General features: G+C 35.5%; 2 protein-coding genes across 3 annotated transcripts in view; one reads left to right on the top strand and one right to left on the bottom strand.

Annotated features, from left to right (window-relative positions):
- The window catches only part of LOC123665080 (ABC transporter G family member 23), a 121,498-nt gene extending 114,388 nt beyond the window's left edge, over positions 1-7,110 (top strand). For both annotated transcript variants that reach the window (XM_045599428.1, XM_045599429.1), the window contains exons 9-15: positions 203-265; positions 1,161-1,316; positions 2,334-2,568; positions 3,332-3,456; positions 4,906-5,030; positions 5,663-5,907; positions 6,763-7,110. In XM_045599428.1, the coding sequence (XP_045455384.1) occupies positions 203-265; positions 1,161-1,316; positions 2,334-2,568; positions 3,332-3,456; positions 4,906-5,030; positions 5,663-5,907; positions 6,763-7,085 (1,272 nt within the window). In that variant the 3' untranslated portion in view covers positions 7,086-7,110. The remainder of the gene's footprint in view (positions 1-202; positions 266-1,160; positions 1,317-2,333; positions 2,569-3,331; positions 3,457-4,905; positions 5,031-5,662; positions 5,908-6,762) is intronic.
- Positions 7,111-8,936: 1,826 nt separating this feature from the next.
- On the bottom strand, positions 8,937-17,040 carry LOC123665079 (nucleolar protein 12). Its single transcript, XM_045599427.1, has 6 exons — positions 15,442-17,040; positions 14,227-14,356; positions 11,853-12,066; positions 10,860-11,266; positions 9,949-10,053; positions 8,937-9,085 (listed from the first exon to the last, which is right to left on the bottom strand). The coding sequence occupies exons 1-6, from the start codon at positions 16,926-16,928 to the stop codon at positions 9,020-9,022; spliced, it is 2,409 nt and encodes an 802-aa protein (XP_045455383.1). The 5' UTR covers positions 16,929-17,040; the 3' UTR covers positions 8,937-9,019.
- Positions 17,041-17,300: the final 260 nt, after the last annotated feature.

The following is a 17,300-nucleotide window of genomic DNA, read 5'->3' as shown; positions in this document are numbered from 1 at the left end:
ATTTTTAATATAAATCCAGTACATTTTGAGTTTACTGTATGTTAAGTTAGCCCGTAATTGTAATATATTTTGTAATATTTATATATTCATTACGATGGCTTTCTAATAAATAAAACAAACTATCGATTACAGATAATTAAAAAAATCAAATAATTCTTATTTGTAATATTAATACAGATTGAAATATGTAATTTTGTTTCAGCTTCCGGGTAAAATGACAGAAGCTGTGAAATCTGAGTGCGAGGACTGCGGTAATTGTTTCAACGTGAGTTTTATATTAATTCTAATTCTTAAAGCATTATTGTATTAAAAATTCATGTAATTAATGATATTAATTTGCTAGTCAATTGGATATAAATCGAAAAGTAATGGACAAAGTATGGTTCCTTGTGTAACACCATAATATTTGCATGGAAATATCGCACAATATTCGATTTTTTTTCTTCAAAGAAGTGTTTGTTTCGTAATATATATTTTGTTTGTGATGATGTAAAAGGTATATAATTTAATATATATTTATATATATTTACATTTTTAACATGAGAGTATAATATTTTTCTACTGTTTGTATCTTGATTATCTAAGTTTAGCTATTGTTAAAATTATTATATTAGTATCAATAACTTAAAAAAACTTTATTGAAGTTTTACTTTACTGGTGCCTTCTATTCAATTGAAGATTGCCAGATGTTTACACGATGATGATGATCTCTTCGTTCTAGTTTAATTTTTTTGATATCTTCTCTTCCACCAAAGATCTCCAGATGTTTATGTTATGTAACGTTATTTTTGTTTGGTGAACTATTTGTGGATGGTGAAGCTTAAGTCGCATTTAACTCTCATTGGTATTGAAGTAAAACTTCTTTACGCACGCTTGGCTTGGGGAGAGAGCTGGTGAATGCGTGACGAGAGTTACGAAAAGTGGGATCGGAGGCGAACTAAAGTCAAGAGGGAGATATAAGTTAGTGAAGATAGAAGGAGAGAGAGTTATGATTCCTATATTACTGTAGGGGTAACTAAAGAAGATTTACTTCAGTCATGTTTTCTCAAAGCACGCTCGTTTTTAGCTTTGTTATGTTTCTCAGTGAGCGAATTATAATTCTGATAGGAAATAATGATGATGCAATATTATACAATTGATCAATAAATGCCCCTTTCCAGTTCACGTCCCGCGGCAAGATCAAGGCGCTGATCCAGAAGAACTTCCTGCGCATGTGGCGCAACATCGGCGTGATGCTGTTCATCTTCGCGCTGCCCGTCATGCAGGTCATCCTCTTCTGCCTGGCCATCGGCAGGGACCCCAGCGGCCTCCACCTGGTGGGTACTCCCTTCTTCTTGCTTCTTATCGTTACATGTTATTAACTTTAAATCTATATCGCAAATAAAATTGTAAATTTTAATCATGAGTGTCATGAACTGTTTGTGTGTGTAGTCTATTTATCGATCTTTTCAAAATAACTTTCATTTAAATAGCATACGTTTTGTAAGTAACTTTTTCGTCTATATATTTATTGGAAAAGTAATGCTCAGCGTTTTTGCTCCTATAATAAACATTAATTGTATTTGCTCGCAAACGAAAAAAACCGACTTCAATTACATCGAAAAGTAATACAACGTAGGGAGACGAAAATATAGTGAAGTAAATACGCGTTATCAAAGATTGCTCAAAAAGTTGTTATCAGATCTCGATGAAATTTAAATAAACCACACGATAAACATCAGCTTTCGATTCAATTAAAAATCATCAAAATCGGTAATACACCCAGTAAAAAGTTATGTGGTATAATACAACGTAGGTCGACGAAAAAATAGTCAAGTAAAAACGCATTATTAGATATAATTCGAAAAGTTGTTGTTAGATCTCAAGTAAATTTAAGTGGGACCAATTGACACACACCACATTTCGATTAAACAATAATTGTTGAAATCGGTCCACCCAGTCAAAAGTTCTGAAGTAACATACATAAAAAAAATTTTTATTTTTTTTGGTCGTACCAATTAAGAAAATTTTTTGGACTCATGCACAACACTTTGCTGAAGTTCATGACATGTTCAAATGCATAGTTTACGATTCCATAACGGACATACAGACAAACATTCATTTTATACACATAGATAAGATAAACACAGTTACAATTATACATGTAACAATTTAACAATACCGTTCTGATTATTACAATTAGTTACATTGCACACATTTCTATACCATATTTCCTAATATCGTTCGAAAAGTTATCAAACAACTGTACAATTTAAACAATATTATTAAATAATATAACCTCCAACCTGGGCTATATTAGACGACAATGAAACATTACATTTACCTAATTCTAGGCTATAGTAAACGACGATGTCCACGTCCTGGACGGCTACTGCCCCTACAACGCCTCTTGCTCCATGAAGAACCTGTCCTGCCGGTACCTCGCCAACCTCAAGAACCAGTCCATCATCAAGGATTACTACGCGGACCTCAGTTCCGCCATACATGCCGTGGAGGTTGGCCATGCTTGGGGAGCTATCTACTTCAATGAGAATTATACGGATTCCCTGGTTGCTAGGTTGGCTCTGGGTGAGTGTTCTTTGTGTAAAAATAGGTAATGAGAAGAAAGTAGTTGCATTAAGAAGTGATGACCCTTCTCCTACATGGACAAAAAGGCTTAAGCCCAGCAGTGGGATGTTACGGGCTGAATCGATTCAGAGGCGTATTATTTAATTGTGATCGTTAAATCTCAAATGGGAATCAGGAGGATGAATGTTACTATTCTTTCATTCAACATTTATATGTAACTAGTTTCACCTTGTAGATCTGCTCATAATTTAAATGTGTTATTATCCACGTTGGCGCAACGGTCACAGCCATGGATTGTGCCAGTTGCGCTGGCGGTTGCGGGTTCGATCCCCGCACATGACAAACATTTGTATTGGCCATACAGGTGTTTGCCGTGGTCTGGGTGTTTGTGCAGTCCTTGTGAGTCTCCCCACCGTGCCTCGTAGAGCACGTTGAGCCGTCGGTCCCGGTTGTTATCATGTACACCTGATAGCGATCGTTACTCATAGTAGGGAATATATCCGCCAACCCGCATTGGAGCAGCGTGGTGGATTAAACTCAGACCCTTCTCCTACATGGGGAAAGAGGCCTATGCCCAGTAGTGGGATATTACAGGATGAAGCGTATCTACAACTATCTACCTACCAACTTCAATTTTATATATATATGTATACACAACTGGGTCGGCAAACAAGCGTACGTTTTACCCAATATATTATAATATAATCTTCGATCTAAACAAATATTCAATTAAAGGATTCATCATTGATGATCATGATTTTAGCGGACACTGCGGACAATGAAACCATATCGTCTTCGGAGGTGCAAGTGTGGCTCGACATGTCCAACCAGCAGATCGGCCTCATGCTCAACCGGGACATACAGTTCTCGTACCGGGACTTTGCCAAGGTAACACTGTATATCTATATATTTATATATCATCTTATATATATTTTGTTAGTTAAAATACTCCTTCGAAAGGGCATGACCGATTTTCATGAAATTTTGTGTGCATATCGGGTAGGTCTGAGAATCGGCCAACATGCGCGTACCATCAGCTCAATTACGAAAACATGATCTTCTTTACACTCCTGCCACCCGTAGTATCTACAGGCAGAATTCATTCATGATCAGAGCTTGCCGGTTGTTCAATACGGTGTGCCGGAGGGTCGATATTGATATATTTAGCACAACTGTGACAAGACTAAAAAGAGCGTTGTGTATCGATTTTTTCGCAAATCAACGGTAGTATATTTATTTCAGAAGTGGTGTGTTCTTGGCCGTTGTATGGAGTTGTTTGCGAAGTTATTGTTTTCGATCTTATATTAAATTGATTTTATTCCATATGTCCAACATACTATTTGCGAAAACTTGTAATTGGCCGTAACTTGATCATTGTTTTTTTATATTTGTATTTTAGCTGTAAGTTTTCAAAATTTGAAAATAAAATAAAATAAAATAAAACATCTATTTTTCATACCCCTAAGATATAAAGGGGGGCTTAAGTGGGTTAATAACATATATAGCAAAACAACGTTTGCGGGGTCAGTATTATTCCTCATTTCCTTTCGTCACGTCATAACTCGAGATCGACTTTACTGATTTCCGCAACCTATTTTGCAAAGTTTTCTGATACCTCGTAGGATATTTTTGGGAAGTGAAAAAATAGTTCTAATGGTTGCGTTCCAAGACCTTGTTCTCTCTTCCACAGTCTGTTGACGCAACGTTATTTAGCTTAAAAATGACAAGTTCTAGTTTTTATCATATTTTGATAAGGATTTATAAAATGTTACATTTCTTAAAAAAAAAAAAAAAAAACAAAAATAGGTTTACATCTTGTTGCACAATTTTAGGTCACTGGGCCGTTATTGTATGATTTTGGGAATCGAATTGGACCGTAAATTCTAAATGTTTTTTAAAGTGAAACTTATTCTATCGCCACAAAATTTTTCGTTCATCAATCGCATGTCGGATGTTCCGCGGTATTTGTGTGTTTTGATCTGAGGATTAATGTAAACGGGATGATCTGAGGATGATGTAATGGGTTGGATAAAGGAGATTAATGTAATGGGTTGTCTGGAAGAAATGGCTAATTAGCCATAAGTCCGCCCATTGTACTTCACTGTCTGTAACTATCTTTATGCTTTGTTTGTGTATTTATATATTTGTGGTGTACAATAAAGTATAAAATAAAATAAATAAATAATAAATGTTTTTATTCACTAAAGTTTCATTTGCATCGTGGTTTCATACAACCACACAATTCTTTTTGGTCCTTAAATTAGTTTTTTTGGTCCTTAAGAGGTTATTATAAAATGTTATAATGGCTAGTTGTAACATGTTCCACGTGTCTTCCAGGATCTGCTCTCGACCTGCAACTACAACCCCAAGGTGGGCGACATCCCCATCGACTTCAAGGACCCAATCTACGGAGACAACAACCCCTCTTTTACCGACTTCGTTGCGCCCGGAGTTATTCTCACGTGAGTAACAAACTCCCAAATATAACTAAAGTTTCCTCCTTAAAAGAGACTCAGACATCGTGGTATGGAAAAATACTAGGAGAGACATCGTCTAAAAAGAAATTAAAGACCGGCATGATTATACAATGTAGTAATTTTAATGAAAAGGACTTTTCCACATTTTTGCCTTTTAACTGTCTTTTTAATCGACTTCAAAAAAGGAGGAGGCTAATCAATTCGACCGTATATATATATATATATATATATTAATGTATGTTCGGAGATAACTTCTTCGTTTATGAACCGATTTTGATAATTCTTTTTTGTTCGAAAGGGGATATCTCAAGGGTGGTATATCTCAAGGGTGGTACCACTATAAGGAAACCAGGATCTAATGATGAGATCCTGGAGAAATCGAGGGGAATCTTCGAAAATCGTAGTGACGACTAATGCCTTTCTTAATTTTTTTCGTCAATTTATGTTGTATTACTTGTCGATGTAATTGTAGTCGGTATTTTTCGTTTGCGAGCAAACACACATATATATATTATACATCTTCAATTTAAAAATTACTTTAAAAAAAGAATGATGTTAAAAAAAATTCAATTTCACCAAAAAAATATTTCTCAAGAATGTAAATTCTCTCTCCACAGGATCGTATTCTTCCTAGCAGTCGCCTTGACCTCATCAGCCCTCATCGTGGAGAGGATGGAGGGGCTCTTGGACCGTTCTTGGGTGGCCGGGGTGTCCCCGGGGGAGATCCTGTTCTCGCACGTGGTGACCCAGTTCGTGGTGATGTGCGGCCAGACGGCGCTGGTGCTGATCTTCATGATCCTGGTGTTCGGGGTCAAGTGTAACGGGAACATTGTCTATGTGATTATGTTGACGCTGTTGCAAGGTGAGTGGGAGATTGAAGTTGTTAAATAAAAGTTGTTGTAGTTTGTTTATGATAATATTTGAGTTGGTTGCTAAATTTTGGTATGGATCGAGGTTAAATTCGAGTTAGTTGCAGTTTTTTTTTATATCAACGTTAGTCAATATTTTTTGGTAAATTGTGAGATATTTTTTTTACGTCACCAGTTTGGTAAACAAGCGTACGTAGATGATGGTAAGAGACTACCGTAGTTTATAGACATCTGCAACATCAGAAGTATCGCAAGCGCGTTGCCGACCCAATCCCCAATCCCCCCAGGAGCTCTGGTCACCTTACTTACCAACAGGAACAAATACTGCTCGAAAGCAGTATTATTTAGGTGTAATCTTCTGTAAGGTCGAGGTAGTACCCCAGGCGGGCTGTTCCATACGTTGAGCAGGAGATTCCCGCGGTGCCCTACCTCAGCTGTACAAGTAGAGTACCAACTGGGGTAGTACCTCGACCTTACAGAAGACCACAGCAAAATAATACTGTTTGCAAGCAGTATTGTGTTCCTGTTGGTGAGTAAGGTGACCAGAGCTCCTGGGGGGATTGGGGATTTGGTCGGTAACGCGCTTGCGATGCTTCTGGTGTTGCAGGTGTCTATAAGCTACGGTAATCGCTTACCATCAGGTGAGCCCTACTCTTCTTTGCCGACCTAGTGACATAAAAAAAAAATCCATGTTTTGATGAGGTGTAAGAGATTATAGGGGGATTCCATGGGGTTTTTGCTCTTAATATCGAAACTTTCACATTTATAATATTATACATTTCGCATTCATACTCTTGTTTGCCGACCTAGTAAGAGTAGGTTGAACAGTGTGAACGTGGTGTCGGCAGGGCTGTGCGGCATGTGCTTCGGGTTCGTGATCTCGGCGGCGTGCGAGCTGGAGCGCAACGCCATCCAGCTGGCGCTGGGCTCGTTCTACCCCACGCTGCTGCTGTCGGGCGTCATCTGGCCCATCGAGGGCATGCCGTGGGCGCTGCGCGGCGCGGCGCTGGGCCTGCCGCTCACGCTGGCCACGTCCGCGCTGCGCGCCGTGCTCACGCGCGGCTGGCCGCTCGCCGAGCCCGCCGTGTACCTCGGCTTCCTCGCCACGCTGGCCTGGATCGCGCTCTTCCTGTCGCTCACGCTGCTCATCCTGCGCTTCAAGCGCGGCTAGCGCTCGCCTCGCTGCGGCCACTCGACCCGATATTACAATTATAATATGTGGCATACGTACGTCACTGATGTAGCAAACGTACACTTCCATTCGTTCATTCATTACAGCCTATACAGTCCACTGCTGGACACAGGCCGCCAGCGACTGTCCTCTGCTGTGGCTATTCGACCCGATATTAGAATTATATAACGTGGCATACGCACGTCATTGATGTAGCTGACGTACACTTTCATTCGTCCATTCATTACAGCCTATACAGTCCACTGCTGGACATAGGGCTCCACGAGTTTACGCCAAAAATAACGTGAACTCGTGTGTGTTGCCTACAGTCAACACGCTGGGCAGGCGGGTAATGTGGCATTCGTACGTCATTGATATAACTAACGTAAACTTTCATTCATTCATTCATTACAGCCTATACAATAGGCTTCCACGAGTTTACGCCAAAAATAATGTAAACTCATGTGTTTTGCCCATAGTCACCACGCTGGGCAGGCGGGTTGGTGACCGCAGTACTAGCTTCGTCACACCGAAGACGCTACTGCCCGTCTTCGGCCTGTGTATTTCAAAGCCAGCAGTTGGATGGTTATCTCACCATCGATCGGCTTTTTAAGTTCCAAAGCGGTAACGGAACTGTGTTATCCCTTAGTCACCTCTTACGACACCTACAGGAAAAAAGGGAATGGCTATATTCACACAGTACATACACTGGCACCACGTAATACTCCTCTTGACTTAAAAAAAAAGTTACATTTAAAATGTCAACTGTCAAATGACAGCGTTCAATGCTACTAAAATGTAAATTGTGAACATTATCTTTGCCCAAATAAATGAAAAAGCTACACATAATTTTCTTTCAAATACAAACAAAAAGTATCGATCGCGTCCACCGCCATACTCTATTACTTGTAGCTAAATGACTGTTAGTCGTTGTAAATATTAGACGTATTTATGATAGAGTACACTAGTACACTAAGGTTTAGGGAATGTTAGCAATAATGACTGGTCCTGCGCTTTCTGGGTACCTTTCGAGGTAGAGGTAGTACGATACCTGATTAATGAGTTACCATAGAATAGGATGGTGCCATAGACGTAATGGTGATTTATTTCAACTATAACAAAAAAAAAAAAAAAAAAACTAAAAATATCTACCAGTTTTGAACATGGCAACACCAAAACATTTATGGCAGTTTAGTTTTTATCTATGCTTCTTAAAGCCACCTACGATTCGTATATTTTTATGGGAATTTTCGATTGGTTGTCTTTAGTATTATGTATATTTGTACAGTAAGTATAAATCTTAGTAATAAGCTGTATGTAAGGTTATTAATAATGTATGTTTATATTTCAAGATATGTCTTAACACACAACAGGCAACATTGGATTGATGCCATTTTTTTATTTATTTTTTATTCTCGCTGAGTAAAGATGCTTGCGTTTAAGATTACAATCGACAAAACTTGTATATTTATTTTCTGTAATATGTTTTATTGTAGTAAGCTGGCAATACTGTGTTTCTATTGCGAGTGACTATTAATTGTATACAAGTGTCAGACTGTGATTATTTTTGCTAACATTGACATTTTTGTAATGAAAATTATACAATAAAACTGTACCAAATAATAATAATGTTGTTTTATTATCTCATATTAAACTCTACTACAATATTTTATTTATTTTTTTATTAAAATGATTGATTTAACATCCACCGTGCCTCGGAGGAACAGAACAGACATCCAAACAGGAAACAAGTATTAATACAAAACAATATCCCAACGAGAATCGGACTCATGACCGCCAGTGAAGGGGCCTTCAAGCATCATTTACAATTAATAAATAACAACACATTACTCAAATTAACAGTTTATTGATACAATATTCATGTAAAACAATTTACAATATGTAATTATTTAAATTATCACACAAAACACAAATTACTTCTTTGTTAAAATCTCACTCAACACTTTCTTCTTCTTCTGTCCCTTGTTGAACTTTTGTTTCTGAAAATAAGAAAAAAAAAACTTTAAAAAGTTAACTATAATAGCATCATTATTAAAAACAATTTGAAGAAATGAAATTACGTTTATTAATTTCAAATATTAGTATAGTAATTAGTATTAATATAGTAACATTTCATAATTTTTTTTTTTTTTTTTTTAATAACGAGTTCTAATTAACTGAGTTTTTATTCAAATGTTGTCTAGTAAATAGTATAAAAAATAAAATGTTATTTGCTTGTAAATAATAAAGCTTTGATCATTTTAGAAATTCAGTTTCTCAGAACAAATCTCCTAGTAACGAACTAGAGTCTAGACCATTGTTTTTCCAAAGTGGGCGATAACGCCCCCTAGTGGGCGCAACAGTACTAAAGGGGTAAGAGACCTAAAAAAAATTGGTGCCGTTGTGTAGAAGCTTGGGGATTTGTCATTTAAGCTATAAGGACTCTCGACTACAAATTGTGAACATCAACTAATATTCATTAAAAGATTGCTCAAAGTGGGCACTATAAAATAATTTATTCTCTTACTGAGCAGTAGACAAAATAGGTTAACAGGGAACCCCTGGTCTAGACTATAAACAACAGAAAAAACTGAGCCATGAAGCAACAGCTATAAACATGATCTTATTTAATAAGCTTAGAAACACATTCATAATTAATTGAAATTGATTGATTAATTCAGCCTGTAACATCTCACTGCAGGTACCAGATATTTAGAAAAACGTTTACATAACATGATACCGTTGTTGGGACATCCTTTTAAGTAAGTGTTTTACCTGTGTCAGGATGCCCCGCTCTTTCATATTCTTACTTATAAAATCAATTTATAGAATTAATAAAATTACGCATAAAATTAAATTATACCTTTTTCTTCTCCGCTGTCATTCCAACGAACTCTTTTCTCTCCTTCTTCTCTCTGCGCGGTTGGTTCGTGTTTTGACGTTTGTTGGGAGGCCCGTCGTTATCATCCTTTTACAGTTTAAAAATTATAAGTAAAGAAAAATATACACATAAATAAAATCATAGAGATGCGGTCCTAGAACATATACTTGAGAAAAACCTATATTTAATCTTTCATAAGTTCAACAACATTTTTAAGTAAAACTCCTTTGCGCACGCTTAACTGAGAGAGTAAGCTAGTTAATGCGTAATGAGCGTTACGAAAAGCGTGATCGGGCGCAGCAAACTTAAGTTGAGAGACGTTTCGTAAATTTTACTTCAGTCGTGTGGTCTAAAGCACACTCATTTTTTTTTCAGTGTTTTATTTTATTTATTTGTATTTGGGAAACAAACAGTACATTATAATATATAATTTAGTACTAACAAGATATATATCATATATCAGTCTAATTTCTGTGGGTGGTCAAAAACTTTTAATAAACTTAAAGATATTTATCTCTATCGAATAAATTGGAATATAATAAATATAATTGTGTTGCTTGCAAACAAAATAAAACCGACTTCAATTATATCGACCAGTTTTACAACGTAGTTACACAAAAAGATAGTCAAGTAAATACGCATTATTAGATATAATTCACAAAGTACTTATCAGATGTCAATCAAATTTAAATAGGATGTGACAAGCACCAGCTAGTGTTCCTGTAGTGAGCAAGGTGACCAGAGCTCTTGGGATTGGGGTAGGGTCGGCAAAACACTTGCGATGCTTCTGGTGTTGCAGATGTCTAAGAGCTACAGTAATAACTTATAATCAGGTGAGACGTACGCTTATTTGCCAAGCTAGTTGTTATTAAAAAAAGACAACAAATAATTACCTGATATTTCCTTTTATTCATTACACGTCTATAAGCTCCGTCTGCCCTGTCGTCATTCTGTTTTCCTTGAAATTTGCCTTCGAACTTTTGATTAACATTTCTATTATATCCTTGCGTATTTCTATTAAACTTATTATCCGGATTTCTATCATAACCTTGTGTATTCTTATCAAACTTATTATTCGGATTATTATTATTACCATGCGTGTTTCTATTAAACTTATTATTTGCATTACTATTATAAACTTGTGTGTTTCTATTACATTTATTATCATTTAATTTTTTCTGTGTAGGCTGAGTACATCTTTTCACTCTTAATATTCTGTTTTTTATCGTTAGATCTTCTTCTGTGAGTGCTAACGCTAATTCTACGCCATCTTTAGAAGCAAAGTTCACGTACCCAAATCCTGTAATATATTAATAACTATTGGAAAATGTTTCTGAAAAACTTGGTTTTTGCTTTAAACTCTTTCTTGCTACTTAAAAATAACCTTAATTTAGTAAGATCGTCTTCAATAAACATTACTCACTTCAGCCTATCGCAGTCTACTACTGGATATAGACCTCCCCAAGTTCGCGCCAAAAATGGCGTGAACTCATGTGTTTTGCCCATAGTCACCACGCTGGGCAGGCGGGTTGGTGACCTTGGTTGGTGGTTGTGGTCTTCGAGTTGTGTATTTCAAAGCCAGTAGTTGGATGGCTATCCCGCCATCAGTTGGCTTATTGAGTTCCAAGGTGGTAGTGGAACTGTGTTATCCCTTAATCGCCACTTACGACACCCACGGGAAAAGAGGGGGTGGTTATATTCTTTACTGCCATAACCACACAGGTCCACACAAAAATAGTCAACAATTGTTGATCCTTAGATACATGTATATACAGGTATTGTATATTTTATTTTTAATACGATAAAACATATTTTTATGTTGTAATATCATGTGTCATAATAATTCATGTGAAGGTACTTAAGGGGTTTACTAATAATTTTACTACCTTTTCCAGCATTTGTTTTCGCGTCTCTTACAATCCGTACAGACTCGATTTCCCCACATTTCTCAAACTTAGCCCTCAGAGCTTCATCCTCTAAAGCAAACGGTATATTTCCGACAAAAATTGCGCACTTTGGATCGTGTTCTGCGCCAGTTGTGTCACTACGAGATACTCTCAGATGATTACCATTTAGGACCGTATTATTAGCTGCCAAGGCCTGGAAGAAATATATAAGAATTAAAAGAAAACACGTGATTAATTCTATCTTTTCGAGATATTTTTTGTGTTATACAGCTGTATAATAATTATTAAATGTGTTTTTCGTAATATTTCCTTTTAAAAATATCAGATCAAATTTTGTTTAGCTTTCTATTGTACCATTTATTCCCATAAAAGGTAACAATACTAAATATAACACATTTTCTCGATTAAATATCTCCAAAACAAATTTTCGTGACTAACCCTTTACAACCGAAGAAAATAATTCACTCAGCTATTTTTGAAATTCACATGACTATTTCATGGGCCTCTAAGTATTATGTAAAAAATATTTAAAAAAATCCTGAAGTCTCTGGTTTCCTGAAAACATACCCTCACGAGCGTGGGGCTTAGGAGATAGCTCGAGATGTGAGTTTTGTCTAGTTTTTGGATATATTTTAATATTATCTAAATGAAAATTAAATTAATTGAACAGTCTTTACAATCATTTATTGACGATATTAATAATGAGTAATTTTTATACATTTGTTATAATGTTTTTGACAAAACAATCAACAATCTTATTAGAAAACTAAAATATTTCTTCCTTACTTAGGTTATTAATCTTTTTTGGTATAAAACTTATAAAATATGGTTGTTAAAACATAGTTTTTCAACAATACTGGCCTTGGTTTATTTTTTACTACTTGGCGAAGTTTGCATCGTCCAGTAAAAGGTATCATTTGCTCATCTATTAAGTAGTAGCTGGGTGCTCTCCAATCGGTTACACGTTTCTTTGAACTTTTTTAGGGTGGGTTGTACCTTCCCCAGAGCATTGCCTTTTTCAGCTTCTGTTGGCGTGTCGCTGTCGACAGCGTGAAGTGCATTACGTAGAGTTAGAAACCTGTCTCTGGTCATGATGTCGCTGACCAATGCCAGTTTAATTCCAGTTTTCCAGTACATAGATAGTTTTGGATAGGAAATACAGTCCATGATTAGTTGAAGAACAAAGAGTTTTACTATTTCCAGTCTGGGAGTTTTGAATTCGATGCAGGATTTGCGCAAATGGTATAGATAGACTCGTGCACCTAGCAACTTCTTCCAGGAATGAATCATCAAAGTAGTCACGGAAATAATCAATCGGAGAGCGAACTTGATTTATCATAAGCGGAGTGTAATCGTGAGCTTTATCTGTATAGACAGTTTCTACACACACTCTCTCACCTGTCTCTCTTCTTCTTTTAGCCTGTCCTCTTCCTCTAACCTGTCTTCTTCCCATAATCTGCCCTCTATCTCTTGCACTAGCCAGTCATCTATATATTTTTCTACCTGATTTGCCTCTAGAGAACCCCTGCTTCTGGGTATTATTGGTATAAGTGGTGGTGCCTCATCCACTTAAGAGCACTCATCGCCAGAACCAGATCCACTCTCTTCTAGATGGTCTTAGACTCCCGCCATAATATCATCCTCATCATCGGCAAATTCCTCAATTTCCGAGTCATTTCCATCTGCTAATATTTGCGCTACTTGGTCATCCCTTAGGGGTATTTCTAAAAATTAAGATAAAACCCTTGTCAAACGATCATAAGTACTGGAAAATCCTGTTAAGGTACAAAAAAATTATAAATATCCATTTAGTACATAACACCTAACCTACACGATCGTGCGTCTTTGATTTTGAGTCACAATATATGCCTAAATAAACGTGTTAGGTTCAAATTAGATACATATATGTATAAAACAACACTTATTTAAGTAAATCACACAAACAAAACTATAAAAATTGGAATAATTTTATAGAAAATAAATTACTTACCTGGGTGAGTTCGCGCGCCAATAAAGGCAGCCATCCTTCACTCTGATTACGGGCGACTAACAGGTTCAAATATGATCACAAGAAGCCCGCGCGAGTTTTTTTCTAAGAAAAGGATAGTCTCACGATCTATCGAGGCCGGTTGCGTCTCGAAAAATCAATTTGCGTACGCGCCAGAATTTTTGAAAATCAAGTCTCACTATCATATCAAGTCGGGTGTAAAGGGCTAAGGAAAAATCATTAAATGATAAATATTAAAAAAAATCATTAAAATAATTTTTAAAATCATTAAAATTTAAAACCTGTTTTAGTCCCATTTGTCTAAAAAATTTTAAATATAAAATATCAAGTTCAGAAAGGACTTACCCTGTCCACACAGCTAGGGTCAGCATATTTCACATAAACATTGACAGTGCTACGGTCGGGATGTAGCTCATTCTTGATCACAGCTAACTTAGGAGTCACTCTAGCGTCCTTTACTGGTATCGTGCGTATTCTGTACACAAACAACAATAAAAAAATATATATTCAAATTTACTTATTCAACGAGGCCTTGAAAGCACTTTCGAATCATCATTTTTCAAATTATATTTATATTTGTTTGTTATTTATTTATTATAGTGAAGTTACCAATGATTCGGAATGTAGATTCGGCAAAAAAGAATCAGGGAAAGAGACTCTGCAGTTACTCTTAACATACAGCTACTATATAAGATTTTAAATTAGCGTGGTTATTTTCATTACAAAAATTATTTCTATAGTTATACATAAAAAAAAAAATATATATATATATATATATATATATATATATATATATATATAATATATAAATTATTATTTTAACGAGTTTCGTGACCAAGACATTCGTAGATAACGTCTAAATATCGAGCTCCACAAAATAAAAATAAAAAACATAGTAAGTAAATATCCCGTTTTAAATAATTTCAATACTGCTACTTATGACCAATCTATACATATATTAAAATGGTAGGAAAGTCAAAACTGTACATTGAATATTTTTTAAAAGAATACTTGGGGTGTGATCTACAATCGATACCGAAGCCAAAAATATAGTTTTTAGAATTTTTGTCTGTTTGTCTATATCTATGTCCGGGATAAATTCAAAAAGTACTGCATGGATTTAATTCAAATTTGGCACAAATATTATTAAGAAGTCGGGACAACATATAGGCTACATACTATCATGCTATCACCTACGGGAACGAGCAGTGACCCTTTATTTCTTCAACGCATTCTGTAACAACGTGTAATTAACGACGCATATTTGAATGTTGTTGTTATTATGTTAATAACCATGTCATAAGCTAGCTTCACACTATAAATAAAGACATTCTGTAGTATATTTAGTATCAGCATTGCACCCGTGCGAAGCTGGGGCGGGTCGCTAGTACTTAATATAATTGTTATTAATTACCACTTATTCTTTCCAAAAGAACCTTATAGAAAGTATTAGAAAACTTTAGAAATAAATATGGCTAGATAGAATTGGTTCCTGAGAGCATGGCATTTATATTCAATGATTAATTTTATTTATTTAAACAGATGTAGACAACTTCTTACCTAACAGTTTCAATTTGACCGTATTCACTGAAGATCTTCTTAATCTCCTTCTTACATTTACTGCTAAATGGCACATTGCCTACAAAGATTGTTTTCTTAACTTCATCCTCTGTAGCAACGTGGGTTTCTTTCTTAGCTTCACTTTTAGCCACGTTCTTTTCCTTCTTTGCTACATCTTCACTTTCGTTCTCGGAACTATCGGAGGGAGCGGTTTCAAGAGACTTTTTGTTTATTTCATCATCTTCCGATTCTATTTCATCGTCTGACTCGTGTTCGGAGTCGGTGTCTTTGTTTGTAATTGCGTTTGCGTTTACATTTACGCTTTCAATGTTATCATTGGATGTTTGTTTGTTATTTCGTTTTTTGTTTTTCTTTTTAGAAGATTGTGATTTAGTTGTTGATTGTTCATTAATATCTTCCGTTATTGATTCTGTTTTAGTTTCATCATCTGTTGAATCTTTATTGTGAATATCCTCCAAGTTTGAGTTGCTTTGAGACACAACTTTGTCAATAGCTTTTTGCTTTTTATTTTTCTTTTTGTTTTTCTTTTTAGAAGATTGTGATTTAGTTGTTGATAATTGTTTATTAACATCTTCCATTATTGATTCTGTTTTAGTTTCACCATCTGTTGAATTTTTATTATTAATATCCTCCAAGTTTGTATTGCTTTTAAACTCAACTTTGTCAATAGCTTTTTGCTTTTTATTTTTCCTTTTTTTGTTTTTCTTTTTAGGGCTTTGTGATTGTAATTCATTACTTATTGTTTCTATGTTTTGTTCTACTGGAGGTCGATTTGATTTATTTTTTTTCTTCCTTTTTAAGTTTCGTTCGTCATTTGTGTTTGTATCTGGTTCCTTCTCAACTATCTCTTCAGATACCAATTTTGGCTTTTTAGCCTTCTTTTTAGGTTTCGCACTTTCAGTTGCATTTACATTTGATGCAATATTTTCTTTTTCTTCAGCAATATTTTCATCATGATATTCCAAAATTTCTCGGTCAGCGACTGATTTACGCCTTTTCCTTTTTTTTGATGGACTGTCGTTCACATTAGTAACATTATCTTCACTTATTTTCAATTTTTTCTTTGATGATGGTGATTTAGGTTCTTTCTCTTGTTCATCATTTGGTGATTTAGGACTTAACATAATTTGGCTAGCTACAAAATTCGCGTCCAAGTCTTCTTTGAGATGCTTCTTTACTTTATCAGCCTTGGGGCTAGTTATGGTCGCACTCTTCTCGTCTTCCTTAGTAACATCTAAATCTGGGTTCTCGAATATTCTTTTAGGTGATTTTTTAACTATAGCCTTTTTCTTTTGCATTGAAGGTGATAAAAATATAGACCTGTCGTCTACAAACTCACTTTTTGGTGTCACGTTAGGCGAGGGCTGATGTTTCATAGGTGTAGCCGCTTTTTTTAATCTCTTGGGGCGGTTCGGCGTTACGTTACCTGATATTAAGGCAGCGACACTGCCTACCACGTAATCCATGTTATTTTTATTTTATAACACAGAACTATTTTCAACACCAAATACAATAAACTCACATGGTATTTTTGACAATACCAAAACACATTGTGAGAACACCGGTGACTTTGTACGACAGATTAATAATTTGAGGTTACTCTTGACATATTCTTATAGATATTGCCATTTTATTAATATAAAATAGCAAAAAAATAATAATTAAGAAACAGTTATTTTAAATAAATAAACAGACACTGCAATTTATCGATTGCTCGATGAAACGAAAATGCACCTCGATAGAGAAACAAACACATAAATGAATACGAGACAATGAGATAGAATACATGGTACAATATACACTATTTTATATTTTCAGTGTAAAAAAAGAAAACTCTT

The sequence above is a fragment of the Melitaea cinxia genome, chromosome 23, assembly GCF_905220565.1.
Source record: "Melitaea cinxia chromosome 23, ilMelCinx1.1, whole genome shotgun sequence".
NCBI lineage: Eukaryota > Metazoa > Arthropoda > Insecta > Lepidoptera > Nymphalidae > Melitaea > Melitaea cinxia.
Note: the sequence above shows the minus strand (reverse complement) of the source record. Positions and strands in the feature narration are given on the sequence as shown.